The sequence below is a fragment of the Mustelus asterias genome, chromosome 9, assembly GCF_964213995.1.
Source record: "Mustelus asterias chromosome 9, sMusAst1.hap1.1, whole genome shotgun sequence".
Lineage (NCBI taxonomy): Eukaryota > Metazoa > Chordata > Chondrichthyes > Carcharhiniformes > Triakidae > Mustelus > Mustelus asterias.
In genome coordinates this window covers 89,623,164-89,650,666 of record NC_135809.1, presented here as the reverse complement: position 1 = coordinate 89,650,666, position 27,503 = coordinate 89,623,164, and the positions used below count along the sequence as shown (strand labels likewise).

Sequence of the window (27,503 nt, the reverse complement as noted above, 5' to 3'; positions counted from 1 at the left end):
CCAGAGGAAACTCATGCAGACACGAGAGAACGTGCAAACTCCACACAGACAGTCACCCAAGCTGGGAACTGAACCTAGGTCTCTGGTGCTGTGAGGCAACACTGCTAACCACTGTGCCGCCCACAATTAGTGACAACTGGTTCTAGAGGTGATCCCATGTTAGCACCATATTATTTGGGCATACATGGTGTCATTAAAGCTGAACTCAACTGTGTGAGTTCATGTGGTGAACCATCGTTGGTTCACCACTGGGGGTTGTTACTATGTTACTGTTGGGCTAGGGTGTTGTTACTGTGGGGGTTGTACAATGTTGTTGGGTTAGGGTGTTTACCTGTTATGAGTTATCATGGCACATTCCAGTGGGGTCCCGCCTCCGGTGGCGAGGTATAAGACCCCCTGCTCCGGCAGGACCCCTTCAGTCTGAACTGGTGTATTCGTGTTAGTAGTTCCATTGTTACTCTATTAAAGCCTTCAATACCGAAGCCTTGGTTCCACGTGCTTATTGTCGCGCATCAATTTAATAGAGTAACAAAAACTCACAGCTGTACAACAAGAAGGAAAAAAAAACAGAGAGTATGGAACAGATTCTAAAACCGGATCGTCTGACACTGGACCCACGTGCGGTCGGTGCAGCTAACACATTCGACCATTGGTGGAAGTGCTTTGAGGACTACCTGGCAGCCTCGGTAGCTATCACTACAGACAGTGATAAACTCCAGGTCCTCCACGCAAGGGTAAGCGACACGATTTACCTAGCCATTCGTGCAGCTCCCACTTACCTGGGTGCCGTCGAGCTCCTAAAAAAAAGATACACGATGCCACCCAACGAGATACATGCTCATTACCTCCTCGCTACACGACGTCGGCAGTCGGGCGAAACCATGGAGGACTATGCCAATGAGCTCCTGCAGCTTGCCAGGGGTTGCGATTGTAAGGACGTATCAGCCGAACAGTATATGTACGACCTCGCCCGAGACGCGTTCGTAGCAGGGGTAGGGTCCTCGTACATCAGGCTTAAATTGCTGGAAAAGGGGAAACTTGACTTGACCCAAGCAATGGAGATGGCCGTGATGCTGGAGGCGGCGTCGAAGAGCTTGGCGCTGTACCCCGAGGACCACGTGCAGTCAACGTGGTTGGAGCAAGCTCAGCTCCCTCCTCGCCCCGCTAACCCGCGCTCCCAGATCGATTCGACGACGGCGGCAGCTCCAGGTGGCCAGCGATGCTATTTTTGTGGTGGGGCCAAGCATCCACGGCAACAGTGTCCGGCAAGAACGGCAATCTGCAGCCAGTGCGGTAAAAAAGGCCACTGCGGCAAAGTCTGCAGGTCCAAACCTAAAAACGGCAGTGCCGCTTGTAACCCTCCAGAACGGAGACAATCTCCTTCGGCGTCGCAGTACCCACGAGGTCCGACCACGTGCGATCCCAGGACGGCGCCATCGTGGCTGACAGAGGAGGAGGAAGACCACCAGGAGTCGCTGCGCTTGGCGCCCTCGCCCATGTGCGATTCATGGGGGCGGCCATCATGGTCCACGACGACTAGGAGCGACCAGCAGGGGTCCTCAGCATCCACATTGGCAGCATGCAGTGACGCCCAGGGGCCAACGGTGGCGTCAATCTCCCTGGGTCAGACCAGGCACTACAGACTTGAACATTCTATGATGGATATAAAGGTTAGTGGTAGAACTGTGAATTGTCTGTTTGACAGTGGAAGCACCGAAAGTTTCATACACCCTGAAACTGCTAAAAGGTGTGGACTCCGGGTTCTCCCTGCCAAGCAGACAATTTCCATGGCATCACGGTCCCGGTCTGTACCGATCCAAGGACGATGTATGGTAACTCTTGAGGTACAGGGCACAATTTACGAGCAATACAGGCTCCTTGTGTTACCTCACCTTTGCGCGCCAATTCTCCTCGGACTAAACTTTATGGTCCACATGAAGAGTGTGATCCTACAGTACGGTGGGCCACTCCCTTCCCTGGCAGTAGGGAATCAGCCGCAGCCTCCAAATTGCCCAAAGCGCCCCGCATGCAATCTATCCACCCTGAAAATCACTACACCATCCCTTTTTAAAAATCTGGTACCTGGCTGCAAGCCCATCGCTACTAAAAGTAGGCGTTACAGCGCTGAGGACCGGATCTTTATTAGATCTGAGGTTCAGCGGCTCCTCAAGGAAGGGATCATACAGGCCAGTGCTAGTCCGTGGAGAGCGCAGATCGTGGTAGTCAAAAGCGGGAACAAACCTCGGATGGTCATCGACTATAGTCAGACCATTAATCGTTATACGCAGCTGGATGCGTATCCTCTCCCGCGCATTTCTGATATGGTCAATCAGATTGCGCAGTACCGAGTGTTTTCTACCATAGACCTTAAGTCCGCCTACCATCAACTCCCCATCCGCCCAGAGGACCGACAATATACGGCTTTTGAGGCGGATGGTCGTCTATACCAATTCCTCAGGGTTCCATTTGGTGTCACCAATGGGGTCTCGGTCTTCCAGCGTGCTATGGACCGAATGGTGGACCAGAACGGGTGGCGGGCTACCTTCCCGTACCTGGATAACGTCACCATCTGCGGCCATGACCAGCAGGACCACGACACGAATCTCCAACACTTTCTGCGCACTGCATCTCGCCTGAATCTGACCTATAACAGGGAGAAGTGCGTATTCCGTACGCATAGGTTAGCCATCCTCGGATACGTGGTGGAAAACGGGGTCATTGGCCCTGATCCAGACCGTATGCGCCCACTCACTGAACTTCCCTTGCCCGCTAGCACGAAAGCACTGAGGAGATGCCTCGGGTTCTTTTCGTATTATGCACAGTGGGTCCCCAACTACGCGGACAAAGCTCGTCCGCTCATTAAGTCCACGACTTTCCCACTTACGCCGGAGGCCCAATTGGCCTTCAAGGTTTTGAAGAGCGACATCTCGAAAGCCACGATGCACGTGGTGGATGAATCCATCCCTTTCCAGGTGGAGAGTGATGCATCTGATTTCGCCCTAGCCGCCACACTAAACCAGGCAGGCAGGCCCGTCGCGTTCTTTTCCCGCACCCTTCAAGGCCCAGAAATTCGGCACTCAGCGGTGGAGAAGGAGGCTCAGGCCATTGTGGAGGCAGTCAGACACTGGCGCCATTACCTGGCAGGGAAGCGGTTCACCCTGATCACGGATCAACGATCCGTGGCGTTTATGTTCAGTAACACGCAGAGGGGCAAGATCAAGAACGATAAGATCTTGCGGTGGAGAATTGAGCTCTCCACCTATAATTACGATATTATTTATCGTCCAGGGAAGCTCAATGAGCCCTCGGATGCCCTCTCGCGCGGAACATGCGCCATCATGCAGGAGGACCGCTTGAAGGCTCTCCACAATGATCTGTGTCATCCTGGAGTCATCAGACTCTACCACTTCGTCAAAACCCGCAACCTGCCTTACTCGGTGGAGGATGTCAGGTCAGTGACTAGAAGCTGTCGGATTTGCGCAGAATGCAAACCACACTTTTATCGACCAGACCGGGCACAATTGGTCAAGGCCACTCGCCCTTTTGAGAGGCTGAGTGTGGATTTTAAGGGCCCCCTTCCCTCAACGGACCGGAATGTCTATTTCCTCAACATAATAGACGAGTATTCCCGGTTTCCGTTTGTTGTCCCCTGTGCGGACACGTCGACTGCCACCGTCATCAAGGCTTTCAGTGAACTTTTTACCCTGTTCGGGTACCCCTGCTACATTCATAGCGACAGGGGCTCGTTGTTCATGAGCAACGACTTGAGGCAATTCCTGCTCTCATTCGGGATTGCCTCTAGTAGAACCACGAGCTACAACCCTAGGGGTAACGGACAGGTGGAAAGGGAGAATGCTACAGTCTGGAAGGCTGTCCTACTGGCACTGAAATCCAGGGGCCTTCCAGTCTCCCGTTGGCAGGAGGTCCTTCCAAATGCGCTCCATTCTATCCGCTCCCTCCTGTGTACGGCAACCAATGCTACTCCCCACGAGAGGATGTTCTCATTCCCTCGGAAGTCGTCCTCGGGAACCTCATTGCCAGCCTGGTTGACGTACCCAGGACCCGTCCTTCTGCGGCGACATGTGAGGGCTCGCAAGTCCGACCCCTTGGTCGAACCGGTCCAACTCCTCCATGCCAACCCTCAGTATGCCTATGTGGCATATCCTGACGGGCGAGAGGACACTGTCTCCATTAGAGACCTGGCGCCCGCAGGGGACGTAGCAACTCCTGTCGCTCCTATTCCCCCAGTCACGAATCCACTACTCCTCATTGCTTCCCCAGACGTGGCGCGGTCAGCACCAGGACCAGTGCATAACACTTTTACTCCCATGTACAGCTTGCCTGAGACTCGGAGATCGGCGCCACCATCATCACCACCACCACTACCACCAAACGTTCCAGGATCCCCTGCACCATCGCCTCACCAGGGCCGGCCGGCCGGCCCGGGAGTCCTTGAGGGGACAGCCAGATGTTGCTTTGGAAAGAGCGCCACCACAAGCACCTGCTCCGGTTTCGCAACCGGTGTTGAGGAGATCGCAGCGTCGGTGCGGTCCTCCAGACCGTCTGGACTTGTGAATCCTGTGATTTGTCTGTTTATATGACCTGTTTTTCGTGCACCCCGCCACCTTTTGTTCTTAAAGGAGGGGTGAATGTGGTGAACCATCGTTGGTTCACCACTGGGGGTTGTTACTATGTTACTGTTGGGCTAGGGTGTTGTTACTGTGGGGGTTGTACAATGTTGTTGGGTTAGGGTGTTTACCTGTTATAAGAGTTATCATGGCACATTTCAGTGGGGTCCCGCCTCTGGTGGCGAGGTATAAGACCCCCTGCTCCGGCAGGACCCCTTCAGTCTGAACTGGTGTATTCGTGTTAGTAGTTCCATTGTTACTCTATTAAAGCCTTCAATACCGAAGCCTTGGTTCCACGTGCTTATTGTCGCGCATCAGTTCATAAATTCAGTGAATACAGATTCAGAAAATGGTAGCAGGTCTAAATTGCCGCGATATAGTGGCATGGTGCAAATGTCTATGGCTTCCTTAAGCGACACATTAGTGAATAGGCTTGCAATGTTGAACCAGCACATAGACACAGTATTACCATCGATATGGAGGTGATGTATAGTCTTTGTGAAGGTGAAAGAATCCTTACCGTATCATTCAGAACTGATTGTAGCAACTTGCTCAAAGATTTGGCCAATTCATGCTGTGCAGAACAGTCATAGATAAGACTTGTGTAAGAGACTTGTGTAAGAGTAATGAAGTGCCTTTTGTCATCCATGATATAATTCATCCTCGTGGTTCACTAGGTCTACATATGGACTAGCTGCCTAAGACACACACAAGGAAAGTCCCATGATGTCCTATTATGGCCCATCTATGACCGGTTCTGCACAACATGAATTGGCCAAATAATTGAGTAAGTTGCTGCAACCAGTTAATGGAGCTTTCCATACAAACGGTGAAGGGTTTCTTCACCTTCACAAAGACTAAACAGCTTGCATATTAATAGCATTGCTGTATCTATTCACTCATTCGATACTGTGAGCCTATTTGTTCTGTGACACTTTAGTGCTACTTCACTATATCACAGCAAACTAGACATGCACTATTTTCTGAATCTGTGTTAATTGAACTTATGAACTTAGAAACCTACACAGTTGTATTCAGTTTTAGTGATCCCATATGTGCCCAAATAGATGGTATTGACATCTCTAGGCCCAGCTCTCACTAATATTTTCTAAATTAACTGAATCTGTACTCTTTGAGCTTATGAATTTAGTAACTCGTGCAGTTGAGTTCAGCTTTAATGATACCATGGTTTTTAAAAATTTATTCATTCAGGGGTGTGGGCTTCACTGGCTTGACTAGCATTTGTTGCCCATACTTAATTGACCAGGTCCTAGATCTGGTAATGTGTAATGAGACAAGATTAATCAATAACCTCATGATAAAGGAGCCTCCAGGTGACAGCGATCACAACATGAAAGAATTTAATTGTTATGGTTCAGATTAGAAACTCCAAAGTGTTTTATGAAGCCCACCTAAATCATACGTTTTGCAATCTAAATTTAGCGAGGATGAGCATGAGACGTTTCAATTTAGATATGATTCAAGTGACCCACTAGCAAATTTTTATCAAACAAAGTTTATTTAAGAATATAGTCATCATGCATAGGAAGAAAATTAGCAAGAACTTTTATCAATAATGAACAAGAAACAAAAGAACCACTATAATGTATACCCCTTAATGAACATCTCTAATGTGTTCCAATTAAAACCAAAACCTATAGACAACAAAAAACTCTTTTCACAGGTTTATCACTGCACAGGCTAAAGCTCGCATGATACTGGAATCCAGTTCCCTGGGTTGAATGCTGATTTCAAATGATCTTGAAAACTTAGAACAGCTCCCCAAAAACACCAAAACATAGATTCTTTACTGTAGGATGGCAATAACTGTGCTTTCAGCTAACTGGTAAAACTTTCAAAATAAAAACAGACTTCTTTCAGCTATGCTTCTAATACTGCAGCCAAAACAAAAACTCAAAAAAACCATCCTTGTCACCTGACCAACAGCTTTTTTTCTCCTCCCACCAATGATATCACCTAAGGCTGTGAACATGATTGAAAAAAAAACCTTTCTTAAAGGGGCACTAACATCACAATGTTCAATTTGAAAACGAGAAGTGTGGGTCCATGACTAGTGTTTTAAACATTAATAAAGGTAGAAACATAGGAAAGCATTGGAAATATGAGCAGAAGTGGGTCATTCGGCCCTTCAAGCCCACTCTGCCATTCAATATGATCATTGCTGATTCTCTATCTCAATGCCACGCTCTCCCCATACCTCCTTGATACCTTTAGAGTCTAGAAATCCCTCATAAATATATTCAGTGATTTGGCCTCTACAACCTTCTGTGGTCAAGAATTCCACAGGTTCACCACTTTCTTGAATGAAGAGTTTTTCCTCATTTCAGTCCTAAATAGACTACTCTGTAACCCCTTGTGAAATGTACAGGTTTGGTTTCCTTATTTGAAAAAAAGATATAATTGTTTTAGAAGCAGTTCAGAGAGGTTCATTTGACTTGAGGGGACTCGATAAGGTGGAGTTGTTTCCTCTTGTGGGGGAAGCTAGAACCCGGGGACACGGTTTAAGAATTAGAGGTGATGATGAGAACTTTTTCTATGAGGACCATTTAGAGTGTGGGATTCCCTTCCCCAGTAAGAGGTGAAGGCTTGATCTTTAAGTTTGTTCAAGGCTGAGTTAGATCATTATTTGTTTAGTCAAGGGTTATGGATTGCAGGTAGAAAGTGGAGCTGAGACTACAACCATATCAGCCATATCTTATTGAATGCTGGAGCATGCTTGATGTCCTATGTGTGTTGCTATGTATGTTGGTGAGTCGCATTCTTGAACTGCTGCAATCCATGTGGTAAAGATACACCCACAGTGCTGTTAGGATTGGAGTTCCAGGATTTTGAACCAGTGACAGTGAAGGAACAGTGATTGTGTGTGGCTTGGAAGAGAACTTGCAGGTAGTGGAGTGCCCATCTATCAGCTGTTCTTGTCCTTCTGGGTGGTTGAGGTTGTGGGTTTGGAAAGTACTGTTGAAGGAGCCTTGGTGAGTTGTTGTAGTGCATCTTGTGGCTGTTTCACCCCACTGCCATTGTGTGTTGGTGGTGATGGAGTAAATGTTTAAGGTGGTGGGTGGAATGCCAGTCAAGTGGGCTGCTTTGTCCTGGATGGTGTCTGACATCTCAAATGTTGTTGGAACTGCACACAAGTGGAGAGATTCTCTCTTGTTGGAGATAATCATTACCTGGTTCTTGTGTGGCACAAATGTTACAGAATGTTCCTGTAGCCACAGTATTTATATAGCTGATCCAGTTCAGTTTCTGGTCATAGACTCATAGAATCCCTACAGTACAGAAGAGAACATACGGCCCATCGAGTCTGCACTGACTCTCTGACAGAGTATCTTATGCAGGAGCTCTCTCCCCCACCTTATCGCTGTAACCCCATACATTTACCATGGCTAATCCATCTAACCTATGATTGTGGGACACTAAGGGCCAATTTTGCATGGCCAATCCACCTAACCTAGTCATTGATAACCATAAGATGTAGGAACAGAGGTAAGCCATTCGGCCCATCAAGTCTGCTTTGCCATTTAATGCGATTATAGCTGATCTGATATAATTATCAATTCCATTTTCCCACCTTAGCCCAAATAAACCTGCTGGACTTTAACCTGGTGTTGTGAGACTTCTAACTGTGCCCACCCCAGTCCAACGCCGGCATCTCCACATTGTGGTTTCTGAGTGAAGAAATTCCTCCTCCTCTCTGTTTTAAATTGGCAACCCCTTAGTCTCGGATTATGCCCTCTGGTCCCAGACTCTTCCACATGAGGAAACATCCTCTCAGCATCTACCCTGTCAAGCCCCCTGAGAATTCTGTATGTCTCAATAAGGTCACCTCTTATTCTTCTAAACGCCATTGATTACAGGCCCAACCTACTTAACCTCTCCTCATTAGAAAATCCCTTCATACTTGGGATCAACTTAGCAAACCTTCTATGGACTGTCTCTAATGCCAGTATATCTTTCCTTGGATGAGGGAACTAAAATTACACCCAGTATTTCAGGTGTGGTCTAACTAGTGCCTTGTGTAGTGTTGTGCCTGCCGCACAGTCTGTTTTAACCCTTATACGATGGACAAAGAACTGCGAGTAGACGTCTTGTTAGTATAACCAATATTTATTTAAAACACACAATCAATAATCACCCACCCAACCAACAATAAGTTATCTTACAGAAAGTATTAAAGTTCAAGTCCAATACGAGACCTTGACTTAACTTTGCGTGACTGGCAAGTACCCAAGCAGATATTGGCCTTTATCTCGGTCATCCTCTACATAGTCTGGTCCTTTGGTCTGGTCTGGTGCTCTGGCCTTCCTTCCTTCTCTGGTGTGGTGGCTCTCCTCGTGCTGATCTTCGCTGGCGACAGTCACCGTTGTAGCTCGTTCGTGGGGTCAGAGAGAGAGAGAGAGATTCTTGGTTGCGCAGCACCCTTTATACCCCATTGGGTTTCGCGCCCCTTTTGACTATTGCCAATCAATCGATCAAGACTGATCGATAAAGTCCAATCGGATACTGCCACACCAATCTCTGGGTGTGTCCCCAACGGCCATGTCTGTAGGTGCTGGGGGCACGTAGAATACACACCTCCCTCCCAAATAAGGGGTTATGGTGCCCCTATGTCTGGTAAACAACCCAGTTTGACCAGAAACTCTTTTGTCCTGGAGATGACCCATATCCTGTGTATTCACTCGTCTGGGTTGCAGCCTGTTTATCTCTGTCTTTTAGGCTGCAGCCTGTCGTTTTAGTTCTTGCCCAATTGTCCCAGAGTGCTTTACAAGTCGCCATTTTAGATGGCCCGTTTGGCCACAGTCCCCCCTTTGATCCTGAACGCGAAGCGTGATGGATCACAAACTCCGGACCAGTATCCGTCAGGAATTCCCCAGTCACTCAACAGTCAAATAAGGCCCAGGCATTGGCATGCACAGTAATAATACATCCCTACAACATATTGGCATTCCAGAAGCTACAGACAACAACACTCTACAAATACAAACAACCACATATTCTAAACACCATTATTACAATAAGCTAATTATAAACCAACATTCAAACAAACATTACAATAAAGTATTCGCAGATCTGAGGCACATTTTGGTAGTAGGATTTCCAATGGCTCATTAGTACAAATCGCAAAATGGCAGGCTTCCTGTAAACATTGCTCTACTGAATTAGAGGGGACCATGGTTCAAGGGCGGACCCTACATCCTGCCTCCGGGTGATCCTCTTTTTCCATCGGCTGAATTGGACTGTGAGAATGATCAGGCATACCAGGGTGAATAAAATCAGTCCTACCGCCAGGTGTGACATTATGCGAACAAATGGATGAATTTGGACGTTTGAGACCCAGTTCCAAATGTCGTCCCACCAAGAGGTGACTTTGATTTGTTTAATTCTCCTTTTCACCTCTTGGGTCTGCTGTACTACTTTGGTGAAGGTTCTGTGGGCTGTAGCCAATTTTGCTCGAATCAGGTTCAACTCCTCCGACAGGGGTTTTAGGCTTGTGTCATATTTCCTAGAGTCTGTCAGAGCTCGTCAGTGGCGTTCAGATCTACCCTCTCCCTCTTATGGATGTCTATTAGTTGAATGAGGCCCACCCTGGCTGGTGTGTCTGTTTTGAAGCAGAATGTAGTGTTAGTAATGTTACAATGTGTCGTGCCATACTGATATTGTTTCAGGGAGGTGGTGAGACAGTATCTCCCTGCTCCCTTGTAAGCCACCCGAGTTATGTCTGTGTCCAGGCTACGAGCTTCTACGGAGCAATTTAGGCTAGTGTTTGTTCTGAAGCCACACAGTGCATGCTCATTTAAGTAAACTGGGTACGGGCATGCGATTATTTCGTTAGTTTGCTGACATCTGTCCAGAGTAGTGCCTATGAGTCTCCCTTCTTTCTCCACTGCTTACGGTAAAGTGCTGTCGTACCCTATCCAGATATCCTCATGGATTGTCCCTATATTTTCCACTTCAAAGACCCTCAGTCCGACCCGGTCGTCAGTCATTATGGGGAGCCCTAAGATCATTCCCAGGGCTTTCCCTGGAGTCTCTTTGCAGTCGTCATTGAACCAGACTTTGATCAACTGTCGCATCTGGCATCCAGATAACTTGGGGTGTTTCTTACCCATAAATAGGTGTTCCATCTGTTCATCACTAATCCAAGGCGGAACCTGTCCACTGCGTACCTGCTCTAGGTTTTCCCTTAGCTGTTCTATCATCCACTGTCCATTTGCACTACATAAAGTTGGTCATCATCCTCTAATTTTTCCCTGATAATTTGATTGATTGTCTTGGCGTGTCCTTCTAACACAGCTACCATGTGGCTACTGGCTGTGATCCCAGTCAGTTCCCCTTCAGCATCTTGCTGATTGTCCTCATTGATGGAACTTAGTGTCTGTTTAACCTGCTGGGTCAGAACCCTAAGTTTATTGTCCAGGTCAGCTAAATCCAGGGTGTTGATGGTTGCTACCCCTGCCCCGTATGCTGTGGCCATGTCATTGACTAACTCTCTCCTGGATCTCTCCTGTCTTTCATCCATTCCTACCTTCTGTCCTAACAGTCTGCGAGTCAAGCGGAGTTATAGTCTCTTAAGTTGGGGAGAGCACCACTCTGACAGTTGGGTCCCAGCTATATCCACCACCACAGGTACCAATTCGTGGTGGATGTTGTCATACAAGGTTTTCCCTGTGTGTTTTAGTATCAATCCATTCTGTGTTCCGGGGGGTGGCTTCCGGACGAATCGAGTGGGATTGCTCTGGGGTTGGCTTCGGCCCAGTTCTTATGTACTACAATGCAAAGTTCCCCTCTGAGTGTCCCGGGGCACCGCTGCCCCAACTCTAATCTAATTTCAGGGCACCCATTATTTGAAAATCCCCACCAATCCCCTTCTATGGTGACACTCAGATAACATTCAGTTGAACTGCCATTTGGTTTTTTGTATACCAGCCGCTGGTTGTTACACCCAAACATTATACTCTTATCGGAGTGCACCCATAACACACCCTCCTCACATTCCCCTGCGTCAGGTGGGGCAAACCATAAATAACCGGGATACCACAAGTTCATCTTGCTTGGAATGTCCTGTGTGCTTATCCTGATGAGTCCGATGAGGTAGATCGTAGGTTGCATCTCGTCGTCATCCGTCGCTGTCCTGAGGAGATCGATGTAATTTCTGCTGTTATCACATCTAATATTTGATGTATATACAAGTATTTAAACTATCCATGCGCCCCCCCCCTTTTTTTTTTTGAACACTTATTTGACAGTGGTGTGGTCAGGAGGATCCGGGAACATCAATTGTCGCTTGCATGTCATAGTTTTTTCTAAATTCTAAATTGTGGAGCACTACGGAGCAATTTTTGTTCAGATCGATGAATAGATGAGTCGTGGGGTTGTCAGAAAAGAGCCTATTTAACTGGCCAGCAAAATCAAGGCGACCGGTTTTAGTCTAGCAGCAGTCACCATTAACTATAGGGATTCAAATAGCACTGGAGTCGGTCTGTAATGACCTGAAGAGGTGTCCGTTCTGTAAGTGTGTTGGAGTTTGAAGGCGGGGCCACACGTAAAATTTAGCACAAGTGCCTCTAAGAGTTGAAAATGTGTCCCTTTAACATTAGGGGCAAAGAGACGGCCCTTCCATCATTAGAACACTGGAAATAAAATTCTCAGTGTCACTTGGAACGCTAAGGAGCCGGGTTAAGAGCAACTGCATATTGTACCAGGCTTTTGCACTGTAAGAGTTTTGTTTGTTTTCATTTCCTTTTGAAAATGTAGCCCAGTTGGCCTTGACGATTTTAAAATTTAGCACAGCTGCCTCAATGACGTTAAAATTTAGCACAGCTGTTTCAAAGATTTGTATAGTTGGCTTAATGATGTCTCAACTAGCGAAAGGAGGCAAAAGAGTACAGCGTCGGATTGTATAGGTAACCTGGTTAATCGTACTAGCAGTATACAAATGAGTCAGTTGTACTTAACCGTGGACATTTTACTGTCGGTCGGTCACAGTGGATCGGCAGGTTGCGGGATTGTTTTTTTTTTAAGTGGGTGCTTCCATCAGAGATTCTTGTACCTTGCATTGGTCTGTACTGTAGGCTGAATTTCATCATTTGGAGCACCTCAGATTCCTTCATTCAGCATTTCTGTTAACCAATTGCCCAACAGAGACTCATCTTCTGAATCATTCGTCTCATGGGACTCCATCATTATCTCCTCACCTGGTTTCCATACCCGTGTTTGTACATTGGACTGCACTGTGGGGTCTGTGTTTGAATCAGGGTTCAGGAGTCCTTCATCCTTGTGTTCCAGTCTAATTAATCTATGTGTCTGGTCCCTTATCCATGTGGGGGATGCAGCATCGGGTGTCCCCATCAAAATAACCCGGTGTCGCTTAGTCAGGGCCTCGCTGTTGGGTCTGGGGTTGTTAAGGCTTATGTTTATGGGAGAATCCATAATGCTGCGAGGGCCGATATCTGGCGAGTTGCGCCAGTCCTCTAGGGTGCGCAAGTCTCCTGTTATGTCTGGGTCGATCAGTACCCCTAGGGGCACTTCAGGTGTGGACGAGGCTCTGGGCTGCAGTGTGGTAGGGATAAGGGTCTGGTCTGAACCTGAAAGTGCATGAGAAGGTGTCCGAGGAAATACATTTCCTGGGTGGGGCCATTCCGGTCGCCTAGTGTCATCCTCCCCTATCTCTAATGAGAGATGGTGGAAGTGATTATTCTGAGTCCCGTAAGCTTTCAGTTGATTGATGTGGAACCAATCAGTTTTCCCGTTGGCGATTAGGACTTTATACCATGAGGGGCTTATTTTGTGGGTGATGGTGTGCGGACCTGCATATAGAACCATAGAAAATTACAGCTCAGAAACAGGCCTTTTGGCCCTTCTTGTCTGTGCCGAACCATTTTATGCCTAGTCCCACTGACCATATCTTGGGGACAAGAAAGAACTGGGGTTGTAAAGGGAAATCGTCACATGCTGGCCAACTGTATATTCTACCAGGTGTACCCTTTTATCGAAATATGCCTTGCTCTGTTTCGTTTTAACTCCTAATCGGACAGCCGCGGCTAACTGGGCTGCTTTAATGTTTTCGGTTATCTGCTGGATGGCTTTCTCGTGGGTGAGCGCTGTGATAGCAGGCTCAGTTAAGTCAAACACCAATAAATATTCAGCTCCCCTCATAGGTCGGCCAGTCATTAATGTGTGGGGGGTGAATCCAGTAGAACTGGAAACTGTGTTGCGTACCATCATGAGGGCAAAGGGAAGTACTGTATCCCATGTTGTGTTGTTTTGCTGCACCGTCTTTCTAATGATCCCTTTTAGCGTTCGGTTCATGCGCTCTACGATTCCACTGGATTGTGGATGGTCGGCGATACGGAATTTCTGCTTGATGTCAAACATAGTCATAATGTTCTGCATCACCCGCCCGGTGAAATGTGTCCCTCAGTCGGACTCTATGCTGCGGGGAAGACCCCATCGTGTCTTCCCCACCTGCTGGGCTAATATCTTTGCGGTGGCCTTAGCTGTGTTGGATCTATTGGGGAATGCCTCGTCCCATTTGGTGAAAGTGTCTATTATTACTAGGACGTATTTAAATCCATTCCTACGTGGCGGTAGTGGGCTGATATAATCAATTTGGAGATTTGTCCAGGGACCTTCTACTGGGCGTGTGTGTCTTAGCTCCACTTTTCTGGCATACCTATCGGGGTTGTTCTGGGCACAAATTAAACAATTGTCGATATAATGGGCAACATCATCGTGCAGTTCGGGCCACCAACATAATTCTTTTAATCGCTCGATTGTTGTCTCTATGCCCTGATGGCCATGTCCGTCATGGGTACTGGTAGATGAGCTGATTTCTGTCCTGGGTAGGGACGTATGTGCCTGCCTTTATAGAATCATAGAATCCTACAGTGCAGAAAGAGGCCATTCGGCCCATCGAGTCTGCACCTGCCTCAATCCCACCCAGGCCCTATCCCAATATCCCCATATCCCTCTAACCTACACTAAGGGCAATTTAGAATGGCCAATCAACCTAGCCCGCACATCTTTGGACTGTGGGAGGAAACTGGAGCACCTGGAGGAAACCCACGCAGACACAGGGAGAATGTGCAAACTCCACAGACAGTGACCCGAGCCAGGATTCGAACCCAAGTCCCTGGAGCTGTGAAGTAGCAGTGCTAACCACTGTGCTACTGTGCCGCCCTTTAAGATCAGACCCTCCTGAATTTGTATTTTGTCCTTCCATTTCTCATATGGGACTGGCTAGACTCCTTCTAAAATTTGTTTTAGGGAACTGTCAGTGCGCTGCGCCTGGACCAGGTCAGCTATATTAGTTTGGCAAATGGTCACAGCGTTTACTCGCTCTCCTACAGGTGGCTGCCAAAACTGTCCCGTATGAGCACCGGCCTTGGCTAGTGCATCAGCCTTGCAGTTACCAGGTGGGGAGGTCCTGTAGTGGCTTCTAACCTTAATGATCCCATATGTGCGCCCTTCGGTGGCCTGCAGAACATATTTTAATAAGGGGGCTGACGGTAGGGGCTTTCCGTCCGCAGAGACGAAGCCTCTGGCTTCCCGTAACGGTAGGAACTCAGTCAGGCTGTTGCACACGTACATACTATCGGAGTGTATGTTGGCAGGGGTTGGGAATAGGTCTGGGTGGCTCACTACATATGCGACTGCTGCTAGTTCGGCAGCTTGAGCACTCAAATGGCTGGGTAGTTTGAGGGAGAGTTCTATTCGTGGCTGTCCCTGTTGATTTTCTACATAAATGCCACATCCTGTGATTCTGGTCCCATTCTCTATGGTGGATGAACCGCCTACATAAATTCCCATGGCTGAGTCTGTCTGTTGGGTGGCTGTCAATTTTGTCCCTGATTGTCTCTCCTGTTGTTTCGGGATCCTTTGGGGGTCCTTTGTAGCTATAACCTGACACTCATGCAGAACTCCCCCATAATTTAAATTATCTGCCAGGAACGTGGGCACTTTGGTTCACTTTACAGTGATGTCCCTACCCTAGTCGTGTCCAACGGGCAGCGCGGACCTGGCTTACTGAGCCGTCTTCAAGGCGGCCATCCAGCAGAAGCTGGGTTGGGTTGTATTCAGTGAGGGCGGTTATTGGGTTCAGTCCGGTGATATCGGCGAAATGCTGCATGGCCCAAAATACCGCGAGCAGGTGTCATTCACACCCAGAGAAGCGTTGTTCGACTGGGTCCAATACTCGTGAGGTGTAGGTTACTGGGCCTGGTCTACCATGTCTTTCTTGTAATAATACTGCTGACAGTGTGTGGTCGGTGGCTGCAACTTCTAAGGCGTATGGTAGATCTGGGTCAGGGACTAGTAAGGCTGGCGCTGTGGTGAGGGCACGCTTGGTTACTGGTTACTCGGTTACTGCAGCTGGGTGCTGCGCAGTCCACTTCCAGGTCGCATTTTTCTTTAGTAATTCGGACTGTGGGCCGCCTTGATGGCGAAGCCGTCTCTGGTTCCGACAGTACCCTACTAGAGCTAGGAAAGATCGGAGGGCACTCACACCCCGGGGCAGTGGGAGATGCACTATGGAGTCTATCCTTTTCTGTTCGATCTCCCTCTCCCCATGGGTAATCACTGTACCCAGGTATATAACCTTGGGTTGCAAAATTTGGGTCTTTTTCGGGTTGACTTTGCAGCCTAATGAGTGGAGCAGTGCGAGTAATTCATCCAGCAATGTTACATGCTCCTCTTTGCTGTTAGTCTGTGACAATAAATCATCTACATATTGGACCAAGCACTCGGGTCGGGAAAACTTTTATAGCCCAGTAGCTAGTCGCCTGTGGAAGATGGACGGGGAATTATGGAAACCCTGTGGTAGGCAAATCCAAGTGTAGTGCTGTCCTTGGAAGGTAAAGGCAAACTTGTAATGGCAAGACCGATTTTAAAGGGATGGACCAGAAGCCGTTACTGATATCTAGTACCGTGAAAAACTTTGCCTGGTGACGGGTCTTGTGGCTACTGTGGGGGCCGTGCGTGGGGTAACCTTATTTAAATCCCGATAATCGACCGTTAACCTCCATGATCCATCTGCCTTCTTCACGGGCCATGTCGGCACATTATTTGTGGATGCCACTCGTCTCAACACCCCCTGCTGTAATAGACTATCAATTACTTTGGCCACCTCCCCCTCTGCCTGTCTGGGAAAACCATATTGTCTCTGTGGTTTCGGATCCGGCCCTTCAATTAACACCTCCCCAGGTACCTGGCCACAATCATGTTTATGCCACGCAAACACCCCATTGTTTCTTTGAAGCACCTCCCTGATGGCTGGATCACTGCTAATCGTTAAGGGATCAAACCAGAATTCCCCTATCGTGCTAACCCTATTAGCATATGTCCTGACTGGAATGATTGATGGCGCTCTGCTAATCGTAGCCATCTGCCAAATGCATCGATTAGCTGGATCAAATGAAAGATTACATTTATTCATGTAATCAGACCCAAGGATATGTTCAGCGTTTGGGGGAAGGTCAACTAACACCGCCGGATGGTCAGACACCATGTTACCTAGGCGGACCTGTACAGGGGCTGTAATGTGTCTCTCCTGCATGTGTCCTGTGAATCCACTGAGTGTAATTGTGCCCGTAGTTGGCCAAGGGATGTCTGTTTTTAATTTTGATACATTCAGGGTAGTTCGGGAGCCTGGAATTCCCAAAGGAATTCTACGAGGTGGCCCCTTACCTCACCGTTAACTAGGGGTCTCCCTACGCTATCCCACCTGGTGCTACAGACCCAGGTTGGGGAGGCCGGGCACCGTCAATCTAGGGTTCCATAGGCGGGGACAGTTGGATACAGTGATGGGCTCACTGCCCGCAGTTAAAACATGTCCCTTTATCTCTTCCCGGAGCTGCAGTGTAAGGTGGAGCTGTACCTCTCTGGTGTTGGTGATCCCCTCTACCCTCATTTCTCCATACTGGACCCTGGTAGCCCTCATCGGAAGCATTCTCGCCTCCCTTTCTGACCGTGACATTGGGACTCCCTGAACCTCCTGTTCCCAGACTCGAGCTAAGCGTCGGAGAACCCATGCTTCATTGTGTGTGGTCTCTGTGGGATTGAAATTAGCACAGGCTTTCTTGCCTTCCTCTGTGCTGTGCGAGACTAATGTTCTAGCCGATTTGGATGAATCAGTTTCATTTAATCTAGCCCGATCCAATTCCCCATATACTCCTGGGAAGGGGATCCATAAACGACCGGCAAAGGCAGTCGGATGTTCCCCTTTCCTCTGCCTACATTTATTTAACCCATCCACAGGATCCCCTTTATTAAACCCCACCGCGGTCAATATCGCTTCCTTAATTTTGTTTAAGGTTCCTTCCCCAACATTTTGAGGGGCTGGCAGGGCAGACCATACAGACTTGCTTAAGCACATGACTATCAGCTTCACCTCTTCCCTTTCATCTAGCCCATGCATTATCTTCTGCTGCCTAACATCCTCAAAGAAACTGTGTGGATCAGCCGATGGCTTAAAAGTTATCATTTTATTTGTGATTTCGGCCAATTGTGCCACCGTAAACGGGGTCATGTATGTAACAGCTGGGCCCTGAGACTCTCCTACCCGACGTTCAGTCGTCACTGGGTGCATCGGTACTGGAGGTGAATCTGGGGGCGGGGTGGGTATGATTTCCCCTGGGAAAGATGATGCTGGACCCCAATCCTCGGTTTGCGTAACGTAAAGTCTAGCATTCTCCTTTAACTCTCCCTAATCCGCATTCTCTATCTCCTCTTCCTCTACTGTCCTGAAGGTTCACATAAATCCGTTCTGAACCAATAATAGGGATTCCAGCCGTGAAATTTCTCGCTGGCATTTGGAGTGTTCAGTGGTGGCCTGTCTCTGTTCTTTACTGGCTTAATGTAGCGCTTTTATTGCCGCCTGCAAATCAGTGCGTGGCTTCCAATCGTGCTACTGCCTGCTCGGCTTCACGTTTGGCCAAGACAGCGCACTGGGCATCTTGGTAGGCTCTCTCATACTTGGTTTGATAATTGTCCAAATGTAATAAATTTGCCTGGTTGGTTCTCCTTAATTCATCTACCTCTCTGTCCTTTTCGGCTCTTATCTGCTCTATCCTCTCCTGCTGTTGTTCCTTTAGCTTCTTAATCTCCTCCTCCTTTTCCTCCTGTGTCTGCTTCGATTCCTCCAGTTCCTTACGAACTGTGTTTAATTCTTTTTCTGTTCCTAGCAGCGGTCCTAAGCAGCTCACAATGGCAATTTCTTTCTCACTTTTGTCTGCCCGTTTTCCCTGAACTTTCCTTAGATCATCCCAATACTTCTGCCCTAGGGATCCCAGTGCCATCTCAGTATTGGCACAAGATTCTGCCCATAGGGGCCACCTTTCCTTCTTAATAAATTCCCTGTCTCTGTCTCTGTGCTGTTTCCTGCCATTCTATATTCAACGACAAGGGGTAGGGAGTTGATTGGACTGCGGGTACGGCTTTGGGCTATATTCCGGTCCTAATCCCTCTAGATTCTAATGCAAACCTACGGAGTTTACACTATCCTCCTTGTTAGCAACAATGCATGCACAATAAACAATTTCCCAAAAGCAGTTATTTGTCCAATAAGGAGTATACACCTGTTGGCTCTGAGTTTTAAATAATCATTGAATATAGATCCTGCGGGATTCGATATCGGAACAACAAAGTTACTTCTTGTCAATGTCCCGGCGGAGTCACCAATTGTTGTGCCTGCCGCACAGTCTGTTTCAACCCTTATACGATGGACGAAGAACTGCGAGTAGACGTCTTGTTAGTACAACCAATATTTATTTAAAACACACAATCAATAATCACCTACCCAACCAACAATAAGTTATCTTACAGAAAATACTAAACTTCAAGTCCAATACGAGACCTTGACTTAACTTTGCGTGACTGGCAAGTACCCAAGCAGATATTGGCCTTTATCTGTGCGCTGGTCTCGGTAGTCCTCTGCGTAGTCTGGTCCTTTGGTCTGGTCTGGCACTCTGGCTCTGGTCTTCCTTCCTTCTCGGGTGTGGTGGCTCTCCTCGTGCTGGTCGTCGCTGGCGACAGTCACCATTGTTGTAGCTCGTTCGTGGGGTCAGAGAGAGAGAGAGAGAGATTCTTGCTTGCGCTTTATACCCCGTTGGGTTTCGCGCCCCTTTTGGCCATTGCCAATCAATCAATCAGGACTTGATCACCCTGATCGATAAAGTCCAATTGGGTGCTGCGATCTCTGGTGATCAACGGCCATGTCTGTAGTTGCTGGGGGCACGTAGAATACACACCTCCCTCCCAAATAAGGGGTTACAATGCCCCATGTGTCTGGTAAACAACCCAGTTTGACCAGAAAGTCTCTTTTGTCCTGGAGATGACCCATATCCTGTGTATTCACCCGTCTGGGTTGCAGCCTGTTTATCAACTGCCCTCTGAAATGCCACTCAGCAAGCCACTCAGTTCAAGGGCAACTGGGGACGGGCAAAAAATGCTGAACAGCCAGTGATGCTCATGTCCCACGGATGAATAAAAAAAAATTACCTGCTGAACTTGCATGCTAGCATTTTGTGATTTATGCACGAAGACTGCTAAATCCCTGTGCTGCAGCTTTCTGTAGTCTTTCTGCATTTAAATAACACCTAGCTCCTTTATTTTTCCTACCAAAATGCATAACTTCACATTTTCCTATATCATATTCCATCTACCAAGTTTTTGTCCATTCACCTAATTTGTCTATATCCCTCTGTAGCCTTTGTGTCATCCTCGCCACTTGCCTTCCTACCTATTTTTGTGTCATCCACAAACTTGGCATTAGTATCTTCACTTCCCTTGTCCAAGTCACTAGTATATATTGTAAATGATTGTGGCCCTGGCAAGGATCCCTGTGACACTTCACTAATTACAGGTTGCCATCCTGAAATGTATTCCAACTCTGTCTTCCATAACTTAACCAATCCTCTATCCATGTTCTTATACCACCCATAACACCATAGGTTATCTTTTTAAGTAGCCTTTCGTGCGATACCTTAACAAATACTATTTGGAAATCCAAGTATATTGCATCTACTGGTTCTCCTTTTATATACTCTGCTTGTTACCACCTCAAAGAATTCTAATAAATTTGTGAGGCATGATTTCCCCTTCATGAAGCCATGCTGACTCTGTTTGATTGTATTATACATTTTTAAATGCTCTGCTATTACATTCTTTATAATGGACCCAAACATTTTCCCAATGACTGAAGTTAAGCTAATTGGCCTATAGTTACTTGTTTTTTGTCTCTTTTTTTTTGCATAAAAGTGTTACATTGGCAGTTTTCCAATCTTCTGGGACTTTTCGAGAATTTAAGGATTCTTGAAAGATTATTACCAGGGCATCCACTATCTCTGTATTCCCCATATGTTGATTGTGAGGGCTTCAACATGATAATGCTATTCAATGTCAAGGAGAGATGGTTCTTGTGTGGCACAAATGTTACTTACCAGCCCAAGCCTGAATATTGTCCGAGTCTTGCTGTAGATAGAAATGGACTGCTTTAAATAGGTGGTGTTGTCATGGGATCCCCTCCAGGCCAAGCTCTCGCTGACATTTTATTGTGTTCCACAAGAAACACATTTTCAATGGAAATGACCCCTAATCTCCTTCCACTTGCATATTTCTCATACAGACATGATGGGGGTGATTTGCCCAAAAAACAAATCAGTGTCCAACAGATGTTTTTTGGGCGAGCTGAGTATCATGAATTTATGGCATTCTGTGCAATACAGAGGCTGTCAGACAATTTACGTGCGTGCGCGCCTGATGCTGAGTCCCACCTTCTCACCCCTCCTATCTACTCCCTAACTAGTTCGTGTAGGCCTGACCAGATAAGGATTGCAGATTAATTTCCCTAAAGGACATTATGAGCATTTTTTAAAATTACAATTGATGATGGTTTTATTGTCATTATTACCAAGGTTAGTTTTTTAAAAACAGATTTGAGCCCATGTCTCTGGAGTCTGGGTTTCTGGATTACTAGTCTGGTGACATTACCACTCTGTTACTGTCTACCATCTCTTCTCCTGTAGACTATTTATTTCCCATGTGTAAGGTGGGATCCTTATTCCTCTTACCAAAATGCATCACCCACAATTGTCTGTGTTGAAAATCATTTGCCATTTACACAGCCATTCTGCAAGATTTGTAATGACATTTTGTACATTGTCACAGTTTTTCTCAGTATTGAGCAAACTCCCTAATTTGATGTCCGTTGCAAATGTGGATATTATATTCCTGATTCTGAGTCCAAATCGAAATGGTGAACAACTGTAGTCCTGGCATCAATCCCAGTGAAACATTCTTCCGACTTTTGTCAGTCTGAATAACTAACTTTAATCCCCACACTCTACTTTCTGTTTTGTAACCAGTTTTTTTTTTCCATTCTGGTTGATTGGTATCGGTCGATGTTTTTGAATAGCTGCTGACATTCTTGCTGTACTTTATAACAAATGTGCTTAATCCTTTCCTTGGAATTGAGCATAATTTTGCATACCAGTTCACAGACTAAATTTATATTTGATTCGGTATTGATGATTTGACAGATTACACCTTGACTGATCAGTGATCAATAATTAGTAATATACCTGAAGCAATGTTACACTAACTTTCCATTTAATAAATATGGAGAAAGCAAAGTTTTCCAGAGTTACAATCTGCTTGGTTCGAGACTTTAGAACACAAGACAGTATTATCCTAAACTCTAACACTAATATTTTGTCCATAGTATTTGTCGAAGAGGCTGGGGATGGATACGGTCATGTTTGGTTACCTACAGACAACGTTTGCTATTATTCAGCTCCTGGGAGGACCCCTATTTGGCAGGTAAATAACTTGGACCGGGAAACAGAGAGACTGGATTCTCAAGGATTGAATTCTGTGAAAATTTACAGCGAAACTTACTTTTATGTCAGGAAGCACCTCTACACAATGAAGCCTGACCCACACAGGACTACTTTACATTCACCCCAATAGCATGCCTCAACCATGAACCTATAGACATCCACTACATCATATGTCTCGACTCTGGAACTTATGAGCTCCTCAACTAACTCTGATGTTGCATATTTAAACTTGAAGACTGATAGAACTTTTGTACTCCAGTGGTCCATAAGACTTTTGCCCCTGGACTTACTGCATCAATTTAGCTTCTCAAAATCTCAGGCTACCTTTCCTTGGCAATTTGCTAATATTCATCCTGTCCCCATTTATTCTTTCAACTGTTGGTGTATTTCCTTTGCTTTGGCACTTTCTAAAGTTATTGAAGTTATTGCTAACTGTCAAATTGTCCATTACCTTGGAGTTCTGGTCAAATCCATGATCATCAGTATAATGTTTCATGTTTCCTCCTTCTGATCCCCCTATTTTTTTGAGTCTCTACTTTTGGATTCAACTATCTTCACCTTGAATATTTGCAAACCTTTTGGCAACCTGAAATTTCAAATAAGTTTCTAACCTTAAGTCTTCCACTAAAATAATTTTCATGGCCAACTAATTTCCTTTCACATTGTGCTATATGTTGATAGCTTATCTTGAGTTAATATTTTGAATAATATCCAGTTCTCTCTCAAATTTTCATCCTCGCCTTGTCCACTCATTATCCAATCCATAAATGGTTTTTAAAAAAAAGTTGTTCCCAGAATGTGGCCAATTGTGGCAAGGCTGAACTTATTGCCATCTCTATACCTGAGAAAATGGTGGTGGGACTTATTGAAGAGCTATAACACCTTAGTGCATCTACAATGGTTCAGCTGGGGAAATTCACCATTTTACTGAAGATTTCCATATAGGTTCAGAAATTTTTCTTCAGAACACTTGCTGTCCATACAGGCAACCTTCATTCCATTTGCATTTTAATGGTTAAATTGTTAAATGCCCATTACTTTCATTCAATTTTTCTTCAAATTCGGTGACCGTTTCCTTCATATCATTTATAATTCTAACCAACAGCTCTCACTTCACTTTAATAGCGTCACTATTACTCGTCTTCAAGTACCATCCTTTGAAGTCTCGGTAATGCTGACGATCTCAAGTGGAACTCCTATTCCCTATCCCCACCACATTGCTAAAGCTGCCATCAGGAAACTTGATTTTCTAATTCATGCCAAACGTTTTATATTCTTTCAACAATTTCTTTGTAAAGTCTCAAGTCTATCTAAGATTTGAGTAGTGTGCACATATCAGGGGAAGCTCTTCTAATACTTACTTCACTCTCCTTAGTAGGTTCTTTTATGCTTTCTCCGCCCCCCCCCCCCCCCTTCAGTTGCAGTATTTTTTGTATGCTACTGTACAAAAATGGACAGTGCTCCTCTGAATATTCTTCTCTTAACTCCAAATTTGCCTGAGCATTTAAATCAAGACTCATCGCACCATGTAGTTCATTCATTTCTAGAACTTAAAAATTGGGAAATTCCTTACCTCCATCATACATCCTATTCTCTAAAATCTGCAGGAATCATGCAGCGACTACTTCCCAATTTTACATCAGGTTTCCCTCTTACTCTCAAGTTTTGACTATGACCTACATTATGCATCTTAGCTCCCCTCCTGAGTTTCTTGAAAATAAAAACATTGTCTTGGCATGTGCCTTAACATTGAATCTCCCAGAGTTATTAATCTGTCAGTTTGCCTTCACAGAAGAATTAGGACATCACGGTTTCATTGCCCACTGTGACTTTTGCAGTTGTCACTGCATAGGGTGGCAGTAGTTTTCAATAGACATACAGCTGAATCATACATATAACTATAGTTAGATACAGTGAGGAAGTGTACTGGCCAGTGTGTGGCAGCATTGAGTCTTGATTCTGAAGACGAGAAAGGATAGTGTTACACAGATGGAGCATGTAACACCATCCACTAGTAAAATGTTTTCGTATTTGCATTTGTTTAATACAGTATATGTATATCTATTATTCTGAGCTGCTTTCCCTGAGAGCGGGGGTGGAGGGGTGGGGCAGAGGTTACTCTGTTTTGCACTAACACATTGCAGCATGTAAAAGAGGAAAACTCGAGTCTTTGTGATTTAAAAGTAGAATTATTGTGTCAACGGTTTGAGACATTGAAAAAAAGAAAATAGTTCTAAATCACTGCATTAATTTTAAGTTTCTCTTTAAACAATTACAAAAGATTTTTTAAATTACACTATCATTACCATTGTTATACTAAGTGTTGCAATCTCAATAGAGAGCGGTAATTTTGTTCTGAAAGTAGAAGAGATCCAAATTCCAAGTTATTTACTAAAAAAAGGCGTTGCCACAAGTACCGATATTCTGTAAATAATTTTATTGTTTTAAATATTTTATATAATATTGGATAATGTGTAGATAAGGTGCAGAAGAAAAGTGAAGGAAAACCGGGCATTATTTGAAATACTCTCAAAGTATCATTAAGGAGGAGATAGTGAGCATTTGGAAAGGCAAAGCTCAATCCATCATTGTCAGCATGGCTTTATGAAGGATAAGTTATGATTGACAAATTTGTTTGAGTTCTTTGAGACATAACCAGCAAGGTGGATAGTGGGGAACCTATGGATGTGGGATATCTGGACTTCCAGAAGGCATTTGACAAGGTGCCGCATAAAAGGCTGATCCAGAAGGTGAGATCACAGAGGATTGGGGATAGAGTACTGGATTGGATTGAGGATTGGCTGACTGGCAGAAAACAGAGGGTCAGGATAAATGGGTTCTTCTCTGGCTGGTAAAATGCAACTGGTGGGGTACCACGTGCAGGCAGGGACAGAGTGTAACATAGCAAAATTTGCAGATGATACTAAAATAGTTGGGAAAGCAGGCAGTGAAGAGGATATAAAGATTTTACAGATGGATATAGATAGGCTAGGAGAATGGGCCAAAATTTGGCAGATGGAGTTTAATGTGGATAAGTGTGACATTATCCATTTTGGCAGAAAAAATAGAAAGGCAAATTATTGCCTAAATGGAAAGCAGATTCAAAATGCATCCAGGCCGAGGGATCTGGGTGTCTATGTTCATGAATCGCAGAAAGTCGCTATGCAGGTGCAGCATGTAATAAAAAAGGCAAATGGGATGTTGGCATTTATTGCAAAGGGACTGGAGTATTAAAGTAGAGCAGTATTGTTGCAACTGTATAGGGTATTGGAGTATTGTGTCCAGTTTTGTTCTCCTTATTTGATTGGGGATTGGATTGGGGATTGGCTATCCGACAGGAAGCAGAGGGCCGGAATAAATGGGTGCTTTTCTGGTTGGCAGATGGTAACTAGTGGCGTGCCACAGGGATCGGTACTGGGGCCTCAACTATTTACCATTTATATAGATGATCTGGAGGATTGTTACCCTGAGTGCAGGGTAACAAAGTTTGCAGACAACACAAAGATAAGTGGAAAAGTGAATCGTGTGGGGGGCGTAGAAGGTCTGCAGAGAGATTTGGACAGGCTGAGTGAGTGGGCGAGGATCTGGCAGATGGAGTATAACGTTGACAAATGCGGGGTTATTCACTTTGGAGGAAATAATAGCAAATTGGACTATTATCTAAATGGAAAAAAATTGCAACATGCTACTGTGCAAAGGGACCTGGGGGTCCTTGTGCAGGAGACGCAAAAACCCAGTCTGCAGGTGCAACAGGTGATCAAGAAGGCAAATGGGATGTTGGCCTATATCGCAAGGGGGATAGAATATAAAAGCAGAGATGTCTTGCTGCATCTGTACAGGGCATTGGTGAGGCCGCAGCTGGAATACTGTGTGCAGTATTGGTCCCCTTATTTGCGGAAGGATATATTGGCCTTGGAGGGAGTGCAGAGAAGGTTCACCAGGTTGATACCGGAGATGAGGGGTGGTGGATTATGAGGAGAGACTGAGCAGATTGGGTTTGTACTCATTGGAATTTAGAAAGTTGAGGGGGGATCTTATAGAGAGCTATAAGATAATGAAGGGGCTGGATAGGGTAGAGGTGGAGAGATTCTTTCCACGTAGAAAGGAAGCTAGAACTAGAGGGCACAGCCTCAAAATAAAGGGGGGTCAGTTTAGGACAGAGTTGAGGAGGAACTTCTTCTCCCAGAGGGTGGTGAATCTCTGGAATTCTCTGCCCACTGAAGTGGTGGAGGCTACCTTGTTGAATATGTTTAAATCACGGATAGATGGATTCCTGATCGGTAAGGGAATTAGGGGTTATAGGGATCAGGCGGGTAAGTGGAACTGATCCACTTCAGATCAGGCATGATCTTATTGAATGGCGGGGCAGGCTCGAGGGGCTAGATGGCCTACTCCTGCCCCTATTTCTTATGTTCTTATGTTCTTATGAAAGTTGTGGTGGCACTAGAGGCAGTTCAAAAGAGGTTGACCAGATTGATTCCATGGATGAAAGGGTTGACATATGAGGAGAGATGAAACAGTTTACGGTATACTCGCTGGAGTTTAGAAGGATGAGAGGGAATCTGATCGAGGCATATAAATTTTACAAGGGATTGATAAAGTAAATGTAGATCAAATGTTTCCTTTTATGGTGCGATCTTGAACAAGAGGTCACAGGATAGGTTGAGAGACTGTAGATTTAAAACTGAAATGAGGAGGAACTACTTCTTGCAGAGGGTGGTGAATTTGTAGAACTCACTGCCCCATAGCATGGTGGAGCCTGAATCGTTGAATGATTTCACGAAGGAGATAGATGTATTTCTAATTATATAAAGGGATATGGGGAATAGGTGGGGAGGTGGATTTGAGACCAGGGAGAGATCAGCCATGATCTAATTGAATGGCGGAGCAGGCTCAAAGGACTGAATTTGCCGCCTCCTGCTCCTAATTCCTATGTTCCTAAGTTAGCCATCAACATATAGCACAATGTGAAAGATAAAGCTGAAGTATTTGCAGCAATCTTCAGCCAGAAGTGCCAAGT

The 27,503-nt window shown here is 45.8% G+C and overlaps 1 protein-coding gene across 2 annotated transcripts in view; it reads left to right on the top strand.

Moving 5' to 3' along the window:
• Positions 1–27,503, top strand: part of slc67a1 (solute carrier family 67 member 1) — a 124,127-nt gene that overhangs the window by 10,423 nt on the left and 86,201 nt on the right. For both annotated transcript variants that reach the window (XM_078220497.1, XM_078220498.1), the window contains exon 2: positions 22,366–22,463. In XM_078220497.1, the coding sequence (XP_078076623.1) occupies positions 22,366–22,463 (98 nt within the window). The remainder of the gene's footprint in view (positions 1–22,365; positions 22,464–27,503) is intronic.